Here is a 15,579-nt window from a genome sequence, read left to right as displayed (position 1 = left end):
ACAGTACCCCCCCTTGAGGAGGGGTCACCGAACCCTCACCAGAGCCCCCAGGACGACCAGGATGAGCCATATGAAAGGCACGAACAAGATCGGGAGCATGGACATCAGAGGCAAAGACCCAGGAATTATCTTCCTGAGCATAACCCTTCCACTTAACCAGATACTGGAGTTTCCGTCTTGAAACACGAGAATCCAAAATCTTTTCCACAATATACTCCAACTCCCCCTCCACCAAAACCGGAGCAGGAGGATCAACAGATGGAACCATAGGTGCCACGTATCTCCGCAACAATGACCTATGGAGTACGTTATGGATGGAAAAAGAATCTGGAAGGGTCAAACGAAAAGACACAGGATTAAGAACCTCAGAAATCCTATACGGACCAATGAAACGAGGTTTAAACTTAGGAGAGGAAACCTTCATAGGAATATGACGAGAAGACAACCAAACCAAATCCCCAACACGAAGTCGGGGACCCACACAGCGTCTGCGATTAGTGAAACGTTGAGCCTTCTCCTGGGACAAGGTCAAATTGTCCACTACATGAGTCCAAATCTGCTGCAACCTGTCCACCACAGTATCCACACCAGGACAGTCCGAAGACTCAACCTGCCCTGAAGAGAAACGAGGATGGAACCCAGAGTTGCAGAAAAACGGCGAAACCAAGGTAGCCGAGCTGGCCCGATTATTAAGGGCGAACTCAGCCAAAGGCAAAAAGGACACCCAGTCATCCTGATCAGCAGAAACAAAGCATCTCAGATATGTTTCCAAGGTCTGATTGGTTCGTTCGGTCTGGCCATTGGTCTGAGGATGGAAAGCCGAGGAAAAAGACAAGTCAATGCCCATCCTAGCGCAAAAAGCTCGCCAAAACCTCGAAACAAACTGGGAACCTCTGTCAGAAACGATATTCTCTGGAATGCCATGTAAACGAACCACATGCTGGAAGAACAATGGCACCAAATCAGAGGAGGAAGGTAATTTATACAAGGGTACCAAATGGACCATCTTAGAGAAGCGATCACAAACCACCCAAATGACTGACATTTTTTGAGAGACGGGAAGATCTGAAATAAAATCCATAGAGATATGTGTCCAAGGCCTCTTCGGGACCGGCAAGGGCAAAAGCAACCCACTGGCACGAGAACAGCAGGGCTTAGCCCGAGCACAAATCCCACAGGACTGCACAAAAGAACGCACATCCCGCGACAGAGATGGCCACCAAAAGGATCTAGCCACTAACTCTCTGGTACCAAAGATTCCAGGATGACCAGCCAACACCGAACAATGAACCTCAGAGATAACTTTATTCGTCCACCTATCAGGGACAAACAGTTTCTCCGCTGGGCAACGATCAGGTTTATTAGCCTGAAATTTTTGCAGCACCCGCCGCAAATCAGGGGAGATGGCAGACACAATTACTCCCTCTTTGAGAATACCCACCGGCTCAGATAAACCCGGAGAGTCGGGCACAAAACTCCTAGACAGGGCATCCGCCTTCACATTTTTAGAGCCCGGAAGGTACGAAACCACAAAGTCAAAACGGGCAAAAAACAGCGACCAACGAGCCTGTCTAGGATTCAACCGCTTGGCAGACTCGAGATAAGTCAAGTTCTTATGATCAGTCAAGACCACCATGACATCCTTAAGGGCTTCAGAGAGACCCTTTCTAAAAATAGCTGCGAGCGCACCTTCATTCCATTGAGTACGGACCACTTTCTAAATTTCTGACAATATACCTCTATCTCATCCTGACACTGACACAGAGCCAGCAAATTTTTCTCTGCCTGATCCACTGAATTAGGTTCATCGTACAGAAATCCGAGCGCCAGGAAAAACGCATCAATATTACACAATGCAGGATCTCCTGGCGCAAGAGAAAATGCCCAGTCCTGAGGGTCGCCACGTAAAAAAGAAATTATGATCCTAACTTGTTGAACTGGGTCACCAGAGGAGCGAGGTTTCACAGCCAGAAATAGTTTACAATTATTTTTGAAACTCAGAAATTTAGTTCTATCTCCAAAAAACATATCAGGAATAGGAATTCTTGGTTCCAACATAGAATTCTGAACCACAAAGTCTTGAATATTTTGTACTCTTGCCGTGAGCTGATCCACACATGAAGACAGACCTTTAATGTCCATCGCTACACCTGTGTCCTGAACCACCCAAATGTCTAGGGGAAAAAAAAGGCAAAACACAGTGCAGAGAAAAAAAAATGGTCTCAGAACTTCTTTTTTCCCTCTATTGAGAATCATTAGTACTTATGGCTTCCAGTACTGTTATGATTAGGTAATTCAGTACCACAATGGACATAGAAGTCAGAGCACATACAGTGACCTGACAATAACCCAAAAACATAGAACGAGCTCTGAGACGTGGGAACTCTGCTGACCGCAATCCCTAATCCTCTCCAACCACACTAAAGGCAGCCGTGGATTGCGCCTAACACTCCCTATGCAACTCGGCACAGCCTGAGAAACTAGCTAGCCTGAAGATAGAAAATAAGCCTACCTTGCCTCAGAGAAATACCCCAAAGGAAAAGGCAGCCCCCCACATATAATGACTGTGAGTAAGATGAAAAGACAAACGCAGAGATGAAATAGATTTAGCAAAGTGAGGCCCGACTTTCTGAACAGAGCGAGGATAGGAAAGGTAACTTTGCGGTCAACACAAAACCCTACAAACAACCACGCAAAGGGGGCAAAAAGACCCTCCGTACCGACTAACGGTACGGAGGTACACCCTCTGCGTCCCAGAGCTTCCAGCAAGCAAGAAAAAACCAAATAAGCAAGCTGGACAGAAAAAACAGCAAACAAAAATAACAAAAGTGGAACTTAGCTATGCAGAGCAGCAGGCCGCAGGAACGATCCAGGAGGAAGCAAGTCCAATACTAGAACATTGACTGGAAGCCAGGAACAAAGCACTAGGTGGAGTTAAATAGTTAAATAGAGCAGCACCTAACGACTTCACCACATCACCTGAGGAAGGAAACTCAGAAGCCGCAGTACCACTTTCCTCCACCAACGGAAGCTCATAGAGAGAATCAGCCGAAGTACCACTTGTGACCACAGGAGGGAGCTCTGCCACAGAATTCACAACAGTCAGCGGTGCATTGCCATAACAACCTGAGGTCTCCTTGAGACCTCTATGGTTGTTGATGGCCGATTGCTTTGAGTGCCACCCTGTGGTCGGCGCTCAAAAGCAATGCTTCATTTTTGCTACATAGAGGTGATCTGTGCTTCACCTCTATGTAGCAGAGGCGATCGAGTTGTGCATGTTTCTAGCCTCCTATGGAGGCTATTGAAAAATACCAAATAAAAATGTGTTTAAAAATATAAAAAAGAATAAAAAAATATAAAAGTTCAAATCACCCCCCTTTTGCCCCAATCAAAATAAAACAATAACAAAATCAAACCTACACGTTTGGTATCGCCACGTTCAGAATCGCCCGATCTATTAATAAAAAAAGGATTAACCTGATTGCTAAACGGCGTAGCGAGAAAAAAAATCAAAACGCCAAAATTACGTTTTTTTGGTCGCCGCAACATTGCAGTAAAATACAATAACGGGCAATCAAAAAAGTATGTGCACAAAAGTGGTATCATTAAAAACATCAGCTCGGCAGGCAAAAAATAAGCCCTCACATGGCCATATTGTTGGAAAAATAAAAAAAAGTTATGACTCTGAGAAGAAGGGGAGCGAAAAATGAAAATGAAAAAACAAAAAAGGCTCCGGGGGGTTAAGGGGTTAAATAGTCTTTTAGTGTTGTGGATTGTTCACAATCATCATTAGGAAATGCCAGGTGATGCAAATTTCCCAGCTTTATAAAAACCTAGCCTCCTCTAACCTTTTTTCAATAAACAGCAGCCATGGGTTCTAATAAGCAGCTGCCTAGCACGCTTAAAATGAAAATGGTTGAGGCCCACAATGCAGAATAAGGCTATAAAAAGATTGCAAAGTGCTTTCAAGTTACCCTTTCCTCAGTTTGAAATGTAATTAAGAAATGGCAGCTAACAAGAACAGTGGAGGTCAAAATAAGGTCTGGAAGACTAAATTAAATTTCAGTGAGAGCTGCTCATAGGACTACTGGAGAGGTAAATCAGAACCCTCACTTGACTTCAAAAGACCTTCCGAAAGATTTAGCAGACTCTAGAGTTGTGGTACATTGTTGTAATGTTCAGAGACACCTTCCCAAATGGCCTTCATGGAAGAGTCATCAGAAGAAAACCTCTCCAGCGTCCCCACCATAAAATGCAGAGTCAGAAGTATGGAAAAGAACATCAAACCGGCCTGATGCATTGTTTAAGCAAGTCCTGTGGAACGATGTGGTTAAAATAGAACTGTTTGGCCACAATGATCAAAGGTATGTGTGGAGAAAAGGGGCACAGAATTTCAGGAAAATAACTTATTGCCAAACATTAAGAATGGGGGTGGATCAATCATGCTTTGGGGTTATAATGGAGCCAATGGCATGGGGAACATTTCACGGGTAGAGGGAAAAATGGATTCAATGAAAAGTCAACAATTTCTTGATGCAATCATAACACTATCTGTAAAAAGCTGAAGTTGAAAAGAGGATGGCATCTACAAATGGATAATGATCCTAAACAAACACCAAAATCCACTATAGATGACCAAAAGGTGCAAGCTGAAACGAGGATGAGGGAAAGCCACAAGATGAAGGGTGCAACACCAATCAGCAGAAACGCACAAATATTAGACAATATAATGTGAATATTTCCTAGCCAGTTTATAAGAAAAAGGACAGGATGGTAGGTAGACAGTGTATACGTAAAAAATACATTGACAGCCGTTACTCTCAATAACACTGATTAAGAGGATACACAGCTACACTTAAACATATTTAACAGTTACATGCAAGCAAAATACAATGTGATTATCCCTTTTCATACATAAATCAATAAAATGACAGCATTGTCTCAGTACTTTAGTAATCACCTACAGCAATTTTCAAAACGTCTCTTACAGAAGAGGCATTTTCTCCTAATTATCTGGACCTCTAGAAGGCAATTTATCTATGCGCATATATATTCAGATGTAAGATGCTACTGCTATGTCATGAAACTGAAGTACAAGGGTTCTTGCTGGACTGAGCCTCGAATAATCAAAAATGCCATCTTAAAGCTCATAGGGAATGCTGCGCTACAATGCAGGGCTTCCCTAAGTCCTTAGAGATAAGGCCTCACGTGGCCTAGCCCAAGATGCTGTGTACTAGGTTGTCCTCACCTAGGCATCTCATGTCAAGCCGAACAACACACCCCAGAGTCACCAACAACAGATCCAGAGTCGCACCACCCTATCCAAACTTTCTCTAAGGATCTCTGGACTCTCCTTCGACTCCTCCCAACCGTTCACCAACCACCAAAAACCCCGGAGCTTCAACTCCAGCCTCTCACTGCTGCCTTCTACTGGCCATACCATACATTACATCAAAAATCTCCAACAGTAAAGTAAACTGTGATTAAACCTTACACAAGCTGAAGGTTTTAAAATGGCCATCACAGTCCCCTGATCTGAACATCATTAAAATATCTGTGGCTAGACCACAAAATAGCAGTGCAAGGAACACAACCCAGAAATCTGGAAGAATTTTCCAATGAAGAATGGAGGAAAATCAAAAAGTATTTATAAGCTGTGATACTTTCAAAAGAGGGTGCTACTAGGCACTAACCATGCAGGGTGTCCAAAAGTTTGCATTGTCCCGTTTTCCTTTTTTTAATTTTTAAAATGTAAAGGAGGGAATATATATATATATATATATATATATATATATATATATATATATATATACATACCGTATTTTCCGGCGTATAAGATGACTTTTTAACCCCTAAGGGAGCGGTCCTGCATGGTTCCCAGGGTCTGGAGGAGAGGAGAATCTCCTTCAGGCCCTGGGATCCATATTCATGTAAAAAAAATAAAAATAAATAAAAAATATGGATACACTTACTTTCCAACGGCCCCCGGCTCTCAGCGGTGCAAGCGGCGACGTCATCACCGGTCCTTTGCACAATGCATCCTTTGGAACGGAGGCCGCCGCTTGCACCGCTGAGAGCCGGGGGCCGTCGTAAGGTAAGTATATCCATAATTTTTATTTTTATTCTTTTTTTTACATGAATATGGATCCCAGGGCCTGAAGGAGAATCTCCTCTCCTCCAGACCCTGGGAACCATCCAGACCGCACACACCGTATAAGACGACACCCGGCGTATAAGATGACCCCTGTCTTATACAGCGAGTATATCCCAAACTCCATATTTTATATGGAAAAATTGGGGGTTGTCTTATATAATTGTCTAAGGGTCACTTCCGTCTTTCTGTCTGTCTTTCTGTCACAGATATTCATTGGTCGCGGCCTCTGTCTGTCATGGAATCCAAGTCGCTGATTGGTCTCGCCAGCTAGCTGTCATGGCTGCCGCGACCAATCAGCGATGGCCACAGTCCAATTAGTCCCTCCTTACTCCCCTGCAGTCAGTGCCCGGCGCCCGATCCATACTCCCCGCAGTCACCGCTCACACAGGGTTAATGCCAGCAGTAACGGACTGCGTTATGCCGCGGGTAACGCACTCCATTACCACCGCTATTAACCCTGTGTGACCAAGTTTTTACTATTGATGCTGCCTATGCAGCATCAATAGTAAAAGGATCTAATGTTAAAAATAATCAAAAAAAAAAAATCATTATATACTCACCGTCCACCGCCTTTCCCGCTCCTTGCGATGCTCCGGTAACCACTCCATGGACCTGGCATGACGTCACGGTCATGTGACTGCAACATCATCAAGGGTCCTGCGCTAACAACCCTGGGACCAGAAGCTGCCGAGTGCAACGCAAACAGGCGACATGACTACAAGGGCTCCTTCGGAAGGTGAGTATATGTTTATTTTTTATTTTTTAACTCGTGACATTCGTGGCTTGGCAATATACTACGTGACTGGGCAATATACTACGTGGCTCTGTGCTGTATACTACGTAACTGGGCAATAAACTACGTGGCTGGGCAATATACTACGTCGCTGGGCAATATACTACGTGACTGGGCAATAGACTACGTGGCTGTGCAATATACTACGTGGCTGGGCAATATACTACGTGACTGGGCAATATAAAACGTGACTGGGCAATATACTACGTGGCTGGGCAACATACTATGTGACTGAGCAATATACTATGTGGCTGGGAAATATACTACGTGACTGGGCAATATACTACGTGACTGGGCAATATACTACGTGGCTGGGCAATATACTACGTGGCTGGGCAATATAAAACGTGACTGGGCAATATACTACGTGGCTGGGCAATATACTATGTGACTGAGCAATATACTACGTGGCTGGGCAATATACTACGTGGCTGGGCAATATACTACGTGGCTGGGCAATATACTATGTGAATGGACAATATACTACGTGGCTGGGCAATATACTACGTGGCTGGGCAATATAAAACGTGACTGGGCAATATACTACGTGGCTGGGCAATATACTATGTGACTGAGCAATATACTATGTGGCTGGGCAATATACTACGTGGCTGGGCAATATACTACGTGGCTGGGCAATATACTATGTGACTGGACAATATACTACGTGGCTGGGCAATATACTACGTGGCTGGGCAATATGCTATGTGACTGGACAATATACTACGTGGCTGGGCAATATACTACGTGGCTGGGCAATATACTACGTGACTGGGCAATATACTACATGACTGGGCAATATACTACGTGGCTATGTGGCTGGGCAATATAAAACATGACTGGGCAATATACTACGTGGCTGGGCAATATACTATGTGACTGAGCAATATACTACGTGGCTGGGCAATATACTACGTGGCTGGGCAATATACTATGTGACTGGACAATATACTACGTGGCTGGGCAATATACTATGTGACTGGGCAATATGCTACGTGGTTGGGCAATATACTACGTGACTGGGCAATATACTACGTGACTGGGCAATATACTACGTGGACATGCATATTCTAGAACACCCGATGCGTTAGAGTCGGGCCACCATCTAGTATATATATATATATATATATATATATATATATATATATATATACTGTATATATATATATACTGTATATATATATATATTTTTTTTTTTTTTTTTTTTTTTTTTTTTTTGCCTAAAATATAAATTAAATATATTATCTTTAACTTTAGGCCTTTTAGTGATCATTTCATTTTCAACTTGCTTAACTGTTCACAATAACAGTAATTTTTACCATGGGTGCCCAAACTTTTACATGCCACTGTATGTTGAGCCAAGAAGCAAAGAGAGGAGACATACATATGATGATGAAAGATTTCAGTATGTCAAAGCTATATCACCAGAAGCGACAATGCATTAATCACATATTTGTATATTTCATGGATGACCACTGGTTTGATATATATGTGCCTTATCAGCTGATGAGATGATACGTAATAGACCAGATACACTTTAAATATATAGTAAACAGCTAGTTTTTATACATGGAAAACAGAATGAAAAACTGATAGAAAAAAGAACCATGAAACTTGCTACAGCTAAAACGCCTGAGAAAAATTGAAGTGGCTAAATACAAATTGTCTTTTCAATCCAAAATAATGGTTTTGTTAGGAGATGGATAATTTGAAGTAAATAGTGTTCTGTTCTTGGATGATCATTACGTTTCCATCTGCTGGGTGACATATTGCTCTGATGTTAAAGCACAACATATTTGCCTGGGATTTGTTACCCTTTCAATGAAGCCCTAGCTACACCTCTGCCTAGATTTCATCGGGATAGGTGTTCCCAAATATATGTCCCTACATCTGATAGGTTTAGGTCTTGATAATATTTTGGTTAAAGGGAACCTGACGGGTCCCCCATGTCCCCCAAATCACCAGCATTCATTAATTCCTTTATAAACTCCCTGCCTAACGGTTCCTTTATACTGTTTGACACATTAACAGATCATTAACAGAGAAGGTATTCCTAAAGTCCGTTTACCATACGTAAATTAACCTTTTGACTAGTCCAGGACTAGTCTTCCCTGTTTCCCTGGACTAGTGGTCCCTTGTAGCCTGTTATTATGTTCCTGTGTTCCTTTCATACACATCACTGTGCCTCTAATGCCCGGTGTACGCTTCCCGACTTCAGAGGCGCACTGCGCATATCTGGAAGCCGACAACAAGCCTGGCGTCAATGGAGGAGCCGAGGATCAAGCTTCTTGTTTGCTCCCGGACATGCACAGTGCTTAATGGGGCCACTAGTCTGGGAAACAACTACCCCATTGACTAGTCAAAAGATTAATTTGTAAAAATCCTTTTTCTAATGATCTGTTAATATCTCATGGAGATCAGTGTCCGGCCCATAGTCGTGAGAAGCTTATTTAAAAAAAACATAATTTCTCTGGAATAAGACATCGGATCACAGATATCAAGTTATCATTTTACTCAGCTTCCTGTTACCTACATGCCCATATAGACGGCTTGGAAGGGTTAATCATTCTGTCAGATTCACTTTAATGTTTATTGTGACATATTGTGATGTTGCGGCTCCTAACAAATCTTGATCTAACTCACAAAATCCAGAGGACGAAACTGTGGTTTCTTATAGCTGGGTACATGCTGGAGCTGCTGGCAGAACTAATGGAGCAATGTGATCTGGTGAATCGGCAGCTAGAAGTGGCGTGCATGCTTTTATCTGTTGCAGCTTTGCTAGTCTTCTCAATGATGAATTCCCGCTATGTCGGTCTTCGATATTCAATTGCTCTGGCTATCCCACTCCCACTATTGATTGACAGCTTAATGGAACATTGTGCATAGGCAGAAAGCTGCAAAACATTAAAGTGGGCGGGGTTAAATGAAACTGATTACTGAGAGGACTATCAAAGCTGCAGCAGTTAAAACAATGATTTATCAAAACTATAGCAAGAAGCCCAGTAAGGGAATCCAGCACTGAAATAAAGGTCTATGTCCCTATTTTATGCTGGCCTCAGATAAAAAAAGCATCAACCTTGTGACAAATTCTCTTTAAATTAAAAGGGGGTCCAAATGCTTGGAGTCAAACCAGTTTGTCAAAACAGAAGGTCTGTGTTTCCAATCAAATAGAGCAATGATCACGCATGCACCTGGCCACTCTGTATGCTACTTATACAGGTTATCACCATTCACAGAACATTGGTGTGGGTCTAACAGTTGATACCTTACAAGAATGGGGGTGCTATGTCCTCTTTTGGAACAAACGTGAAAGTTGCACATTCACACTCGTCGTCAATTTAAGGCGAATCTGTCACCAGGTTTTTGCTATCTCATCTAAAAGCAGCATAATGTAGGGAGAGAGACCCTGACTCCAGTAATTCCTGCAGTTAGTTAGTTAGTTGTAACACAGAGTTTTTAGATATAGCTGAACTCAGAAAGCTAACCCCGCCCACAAAACAGCAAGCTGCTTATCAGAGAAGGGGGCGTGGTCGGACCAGGGCTCACATGAGCTGTAGTCCTGGCAATGATTATCTCCTGGTGATAAAACACTAACTGCCTTGAAACAACAGCACACAGCCTAATAAATGACACATCACTAAAATCTATGTCTCAGCCCCTACTTCGTGCTCCTTTCAGACTACATAGCAAAAACCTGCTGACATATTTCTTTTAAATTCGATCATACCAGCAGGGAACAGCTGTATATGGCCATTTCAATCAGTCCCTTAGACTCTGAACGGACGGCGGTGTGCACATGAAATCAATCATGAAATCAAATGGTACTTACTCTCTGTCAATGACAAGACACATCACAGCCTCAGCAGCAATAACATTTGCTGTTCGGACATCCTCCCTAGAAAACAAAAGAAGATATTATTATTATTATTATTATTAACATTAATATTGATAGAACTTTTCATTATCACTAAGATGAAAAAACAAAACCATAGATAACTGTAAAAACGTGAATAACCCTAATTAATATATGAAACCCAACTTTCTTCAGATTTAAATCCTTCAGCATAGGGTTATTATATGTTGAGAACTGGCTGCATGCCCATTTATTAGATCAATACTGTGAGACTTGTCCTGATTTTGGAACTTTTTTTTTTTTTTTGCTTTAATGCATATATTTTGTCCAAAAAAATCATTTTTGGAAATGGGTTTAATTAAAAATGTTGCAGCATTTTCCTATTATAGCCTCTGTGGTGCACTGTCTATTGCTGGCTGCAGAATGATTTAATGACTGTCCGACCCAGGCCCGGAGGCACGGTGCACCCTTGGCGCTGCCAATCATTTATATACGGCTTCCCATCACTTGTTTTTCCTTCTATCTTCACCTCCTTCTTTTTAGATTGACAGCTCCTATAGAGACAGAGAAAATGTTTGACCACGGCAATGGTGCCCTGAGCGCCTCTGCTTGGTTTGAACAGTCATTCTGTATTAACAGACTCTTTAACTGACTGTTCGAGCCAAACAAAACTATTCAAAACAAGCACCTTGGAGTGGCCAAACGTTTAAGTTCACCTTCCCACATATTTATTTTCCATCTGTCACTACCATCTTCTCTAGAGGGAAGACAAGTAGGTGGGACGGTGTCCATTAATATATGGTGGCACCTGGGGTGCAGTGAGCGCCTCTGCTTGGTTTGACCAGTCATTTTGAGTCTCTTGAACTGAAAATCCACCAGTGAGCTCAATCCGATAGTCCAGGGGTGTCAAACTGCATTCCTCGAGGGCCGCAAACCATGCGTGTTTTCAAGATTTCCTTAGCTTTGCACAAGGTGCTGTAATCATTATGTGTGTAGGTGATTAAATTATCACCTGTGCAGTAGAAGGAAATCCTGAAAACATGACCTGTTTGCAGCCTTTGAGGATTGCAGTTTGACACCCCTGCAATAGTCTGATCAAAAGCCTGTGACTCTTTTATTTATCCTGTTTGTGCTCGTTTCAACTGATTTATGACCAAAGAAAGCATCAAAGTTGAGTGTGCAGGGAAAGCAAAGAGCCTATAAAAGCCAAGTGCGCAATTTTTAATTAAATCCAACCTCAAAAATGATTTTTAGCCTGAAATACATGCATTTAAGTGAAAAAATAAAATTGTGGACAACCCCAAATGTTGATTACAGACAGTTTCCTGTAATGTAACATTCAAGGAAATCCACTGTATGAAATGGAAACATGTTACGGACTAGAAAAAGCTACTACTATATCATAAAGATCACAATAGCGGCCTAAAAATCTCCTTAAATGGAGCGTTAGGCTTTTTTCTGACGATCGCCCAAGAGCTTCGTGTTGGAGACTTCTATCCGGAGCCAAAAATTCAATCAGATGTCATCAATAGAGATGAGGGAATATCTCAATATCCGGTTCGGGTTACGATCGCCATATTTGCAATATTCGCCAAACACCATTGGAGTCAATGGGAGTACAGATGAGCGAATATGGTCGGAAGCGATCATCAAACATAAAATCGGCACAAATATGGTACAAATACGGCAAATTCGGGATTCGGCGATCGTTTTTCGAACAGATTCGCTCATCTCTAGTCATCAAACCACTATTGAGAACGCATTTGAGCGAATTGAGCAGTTACAAAACGCTGTAAGTCACAAAGACCTGAACACTGCGCACACAGATAATGTTTTCTGGTACATTAGAACGATACTCTTTTAATGCCGGCTTCTTAGAAATGTCGACAGATAGAGTCAGACCTAAATAGTGCAGTAAGTACATCCATTCACAGCAGAAACGCACAGGAGGATTTATACCGAGACAAAGCCATAAACTCTTTGTCGCACTTCTTTCATGAGCTCCTGCAGATTATAGGAAATTGGATAAATTGCTCGACATCTAATGCTCTCCTCATCGTGCCGCAAACAGAACAGAAAATAATGAGTAATGCATTTATTCTCTGTATTACGACGTCTGTCATTTTCAAGTATGGAGGGAAAAAGCTTTGGCTGAAGACATACAGAGGAGATGCATCTATGTTTCATTACCATCTAATCACAGAAAGAGGAAACATAAAGAGGATAACCATTGACATTTTTCTTCCATTAAGCAGGGCAAATTGTTTCCTTGCTATTTATTTTTTATTTTTTACAAGTTAATTAAAACTGGACTTGCTTTAAAAGATGAACCAGCATCTCTGAAAAGACATCTAATGTATGGTTTCCATGTTTTCTGTAAATTAACATAAATGGGGATTTAATTGAAACATTTACCAGGTTTTTGCCACCTAATCTGCGAGCAGCATGATGTAGGGAGGGAGATGCTAATTCCAGTGATGTATCAATTAATAGGCTGCTTGCTGTGGATTTTATAAAACCACTGTTTTATCAGCAGGAGATTATCACTAGAAGACTAGTAAACTTGTAGTTCTCCAAGTTCATGAGCACAGAAAGCTGCCAACCAGTGTTGTCGGCGGGGTTATACAGAGCTCAGCATTTAGAGAACTGCTAGATCTGCAGCAGAAAAAGCAATGATCTTACCAAAACTGCTGCAAGCAGCTCAGTAAGTGACACATAGCTGGAATAAGGGTTTCTGCCTCTATATTATGCTGCTCTCATGTAGGGTAGAAAGAACTTAGTGACAGATTCCCATTATAAAAAGCTCAATTTTATTTATAGCTTCTTCTAATATGGAAGTGTGAAATATGGGGAAAATTATATCTAATTAATATAATTTTGATATCTGATGATATTCCCTATCAGATACAGTTTGGCCCAAAATACTTGCTCCCAAACTCAGCCTCCACCTTTGACATTCCCCCAGGCCAAAAGGGAAGTCAAATAATACACATCAAACAATGGGACTTCATTATCCAGCAAAGGCACTGCCTTGGACAGGGCAGGCCAATAGTTTTTTTAATTAGCTAAAGCAAAAAGGCCTTTGAAACTCTCCCCAAGGGGGGCCAAAAGGCATAGACCCTGTGTCCCCCAGCACCAAGTCCAGCAATTATCACAGGGGTGCGAACTCTTGTGCAGTTACCAGCCAACTGGCTTCCTTTGTTGGACTCAGACTGACATGCAAATATATTGGCACCACAGATTCCAGGCTCAACAGAATCTAGAAAATGACATATAATAAAAGAATGCAATATCTCTGAACCTAGCTGAGCACATAATCGGAATCTGCATTCCTTTCCCCACAAGCCCATACCATGCAGCCACCTCTAGAACTCTGCATTTTTGACTTATAAAGCATACCTACCAGAAATTAAATATGGTAGCCGTATTTGGTCTCCCTGCACAGATAAAATCCAGCAGAACCCAGTGGCGCAACCGCCGTCCCATTTAGAGCTTTGGGTAGAAAGTTATGGGCATCCACGGTTCTGGCCGGAAAACCATGCTCTCAGATATGGGTGAAGAGAGGCTGAACAGCCCAAGGGTTGGCATAGCATGTGAGAGGGAGCAGCCTAAGGGATAATAGGCAGATCCTTATTTTGGACTCAGTTTTTCTACTGGCAAGGGGCCCGTTAGCTGACATGGCCAGAGAATCACGCAACAAAGATTTGGACCTGTGATTCATCAGCACCTCCCTGTGGTCACATGCTATATAACACGGTAATTGTAATCTATCTGTATCCTACCCTTGTACTACACTCCTGACTGTAAACTTGTATATAGTTCTTGTACATATATACCTGTATCTTTCTAGTGCACCTTTCGGCGATTAAATACAAAATTAATCTTGGGCTGCTCTTCTATTTTGATTCACAAATCCCCACATCCACATGCTCAGGTGATTATTATATGCTGATCCCTGAGGAAGGAATCAGTGCATTCCGAAACGCATAGGATTTTCTGGTCCTCTGTGCGCTCCGTAGTTAGTCACGTGTGCTAACACGTGACCGTGACGTCACGTAAGGTCCTGCAGGTAATTGTACCATTGCTGGCCTTAATGCGGATACATTGCCATCACCGCATACACGCGGCTACTCGGCATATCTAAGAGGGGCTCCTGTCACCGGCAAGAACAGTGCCCCGAACATCTGGCAATCACCACATCTAATTGGGAAGATCGCGAAAAACAAGTGACCACCTTAGGATCACGGAATCGTGTCCAGACTCCTTTGGAAGGACCTTCACATGGGAATCATTATTAAACGAAGGTAATCCAACACTTCATGCCTTCATTTTGTTTTAGATATTTAATACTTTTTTTGTTTTCTGATTTTAACATTGTGGATTTATTTCCATTGTTAAAAATATCCCGGTCTTACAGCGCAGATATACATAAACAATTTTTGATTATTATATGCTACCCGGAGTTGATTTCTGACCCGATATAAGCCTGTTGTTGGACGGGGTTAATATCTAATGAGGAAATAGTGGCAGCATACCGTACTGTGTTAGTGAGGAACTCTGACAGTGATGGAAGGCTTACATATATATCCACAGCTTGGATTGTTGATATATATCCCCCCTCACTGGGAGCTCCTCAATAACTCGTACCTATTAGGGAAGCCTCTCCGGCGACCATTTATCCTCGGTGCAGTTCCCTGACTGACCTGGGTTAAGTGGTGGCACCAGAGAGATGATCCCTGCTGCGTCATTCTCTCCCCTCCCCAGAGGTGAGTGAAGTTG

General features: G+C 42.3%; 1 protein-coding gene across 6 annotated transcripts in view; it reads right to left on the bottom strand.

Moving 5' to 3' along the window:
• Positions 1-15,579, bottom strand: part of PRKG1 (protein kinase cGMP-dependent 1) — a 1,430,268-nt gene that overhangs the window by 111,718 nt on the left and 1,302,971 nt on the right. For all 6 annotated transcript variants that reach the window (XM_069753539.1, XM_069753538.1, XM_069753540.1 and 3 more), the window contains exon 8: positions 10,777-10,842. In XM_069753539.1, coding sequence (XP_069609640.1) covers positions 10,777-10,842 — 66 coding nt within the window. The remainder of the gene's footprint in view (positions 1-10,776; positions 10,843-15,579) is intronic.

This window comes from Ranitomeya imitator, chromosome 2 (genome assembly GCF_032444005.1).
Source record: "Ranitomeya imitator isolate aRanImi1 chromosome 2, aRanImi1.pri, whole genome shotgun sequence".
Lineage (NCBI taxonomy): Eukaryota > Metazoa > Chordata > Amphibia > Anura > Dendrobatidae > Ranitomeya > Ranitomeya imitator.
Note: the sequence above shows the minus strand (reverse complement) of the source record. Positions and strands in the feature narration are given on the sequence as shown.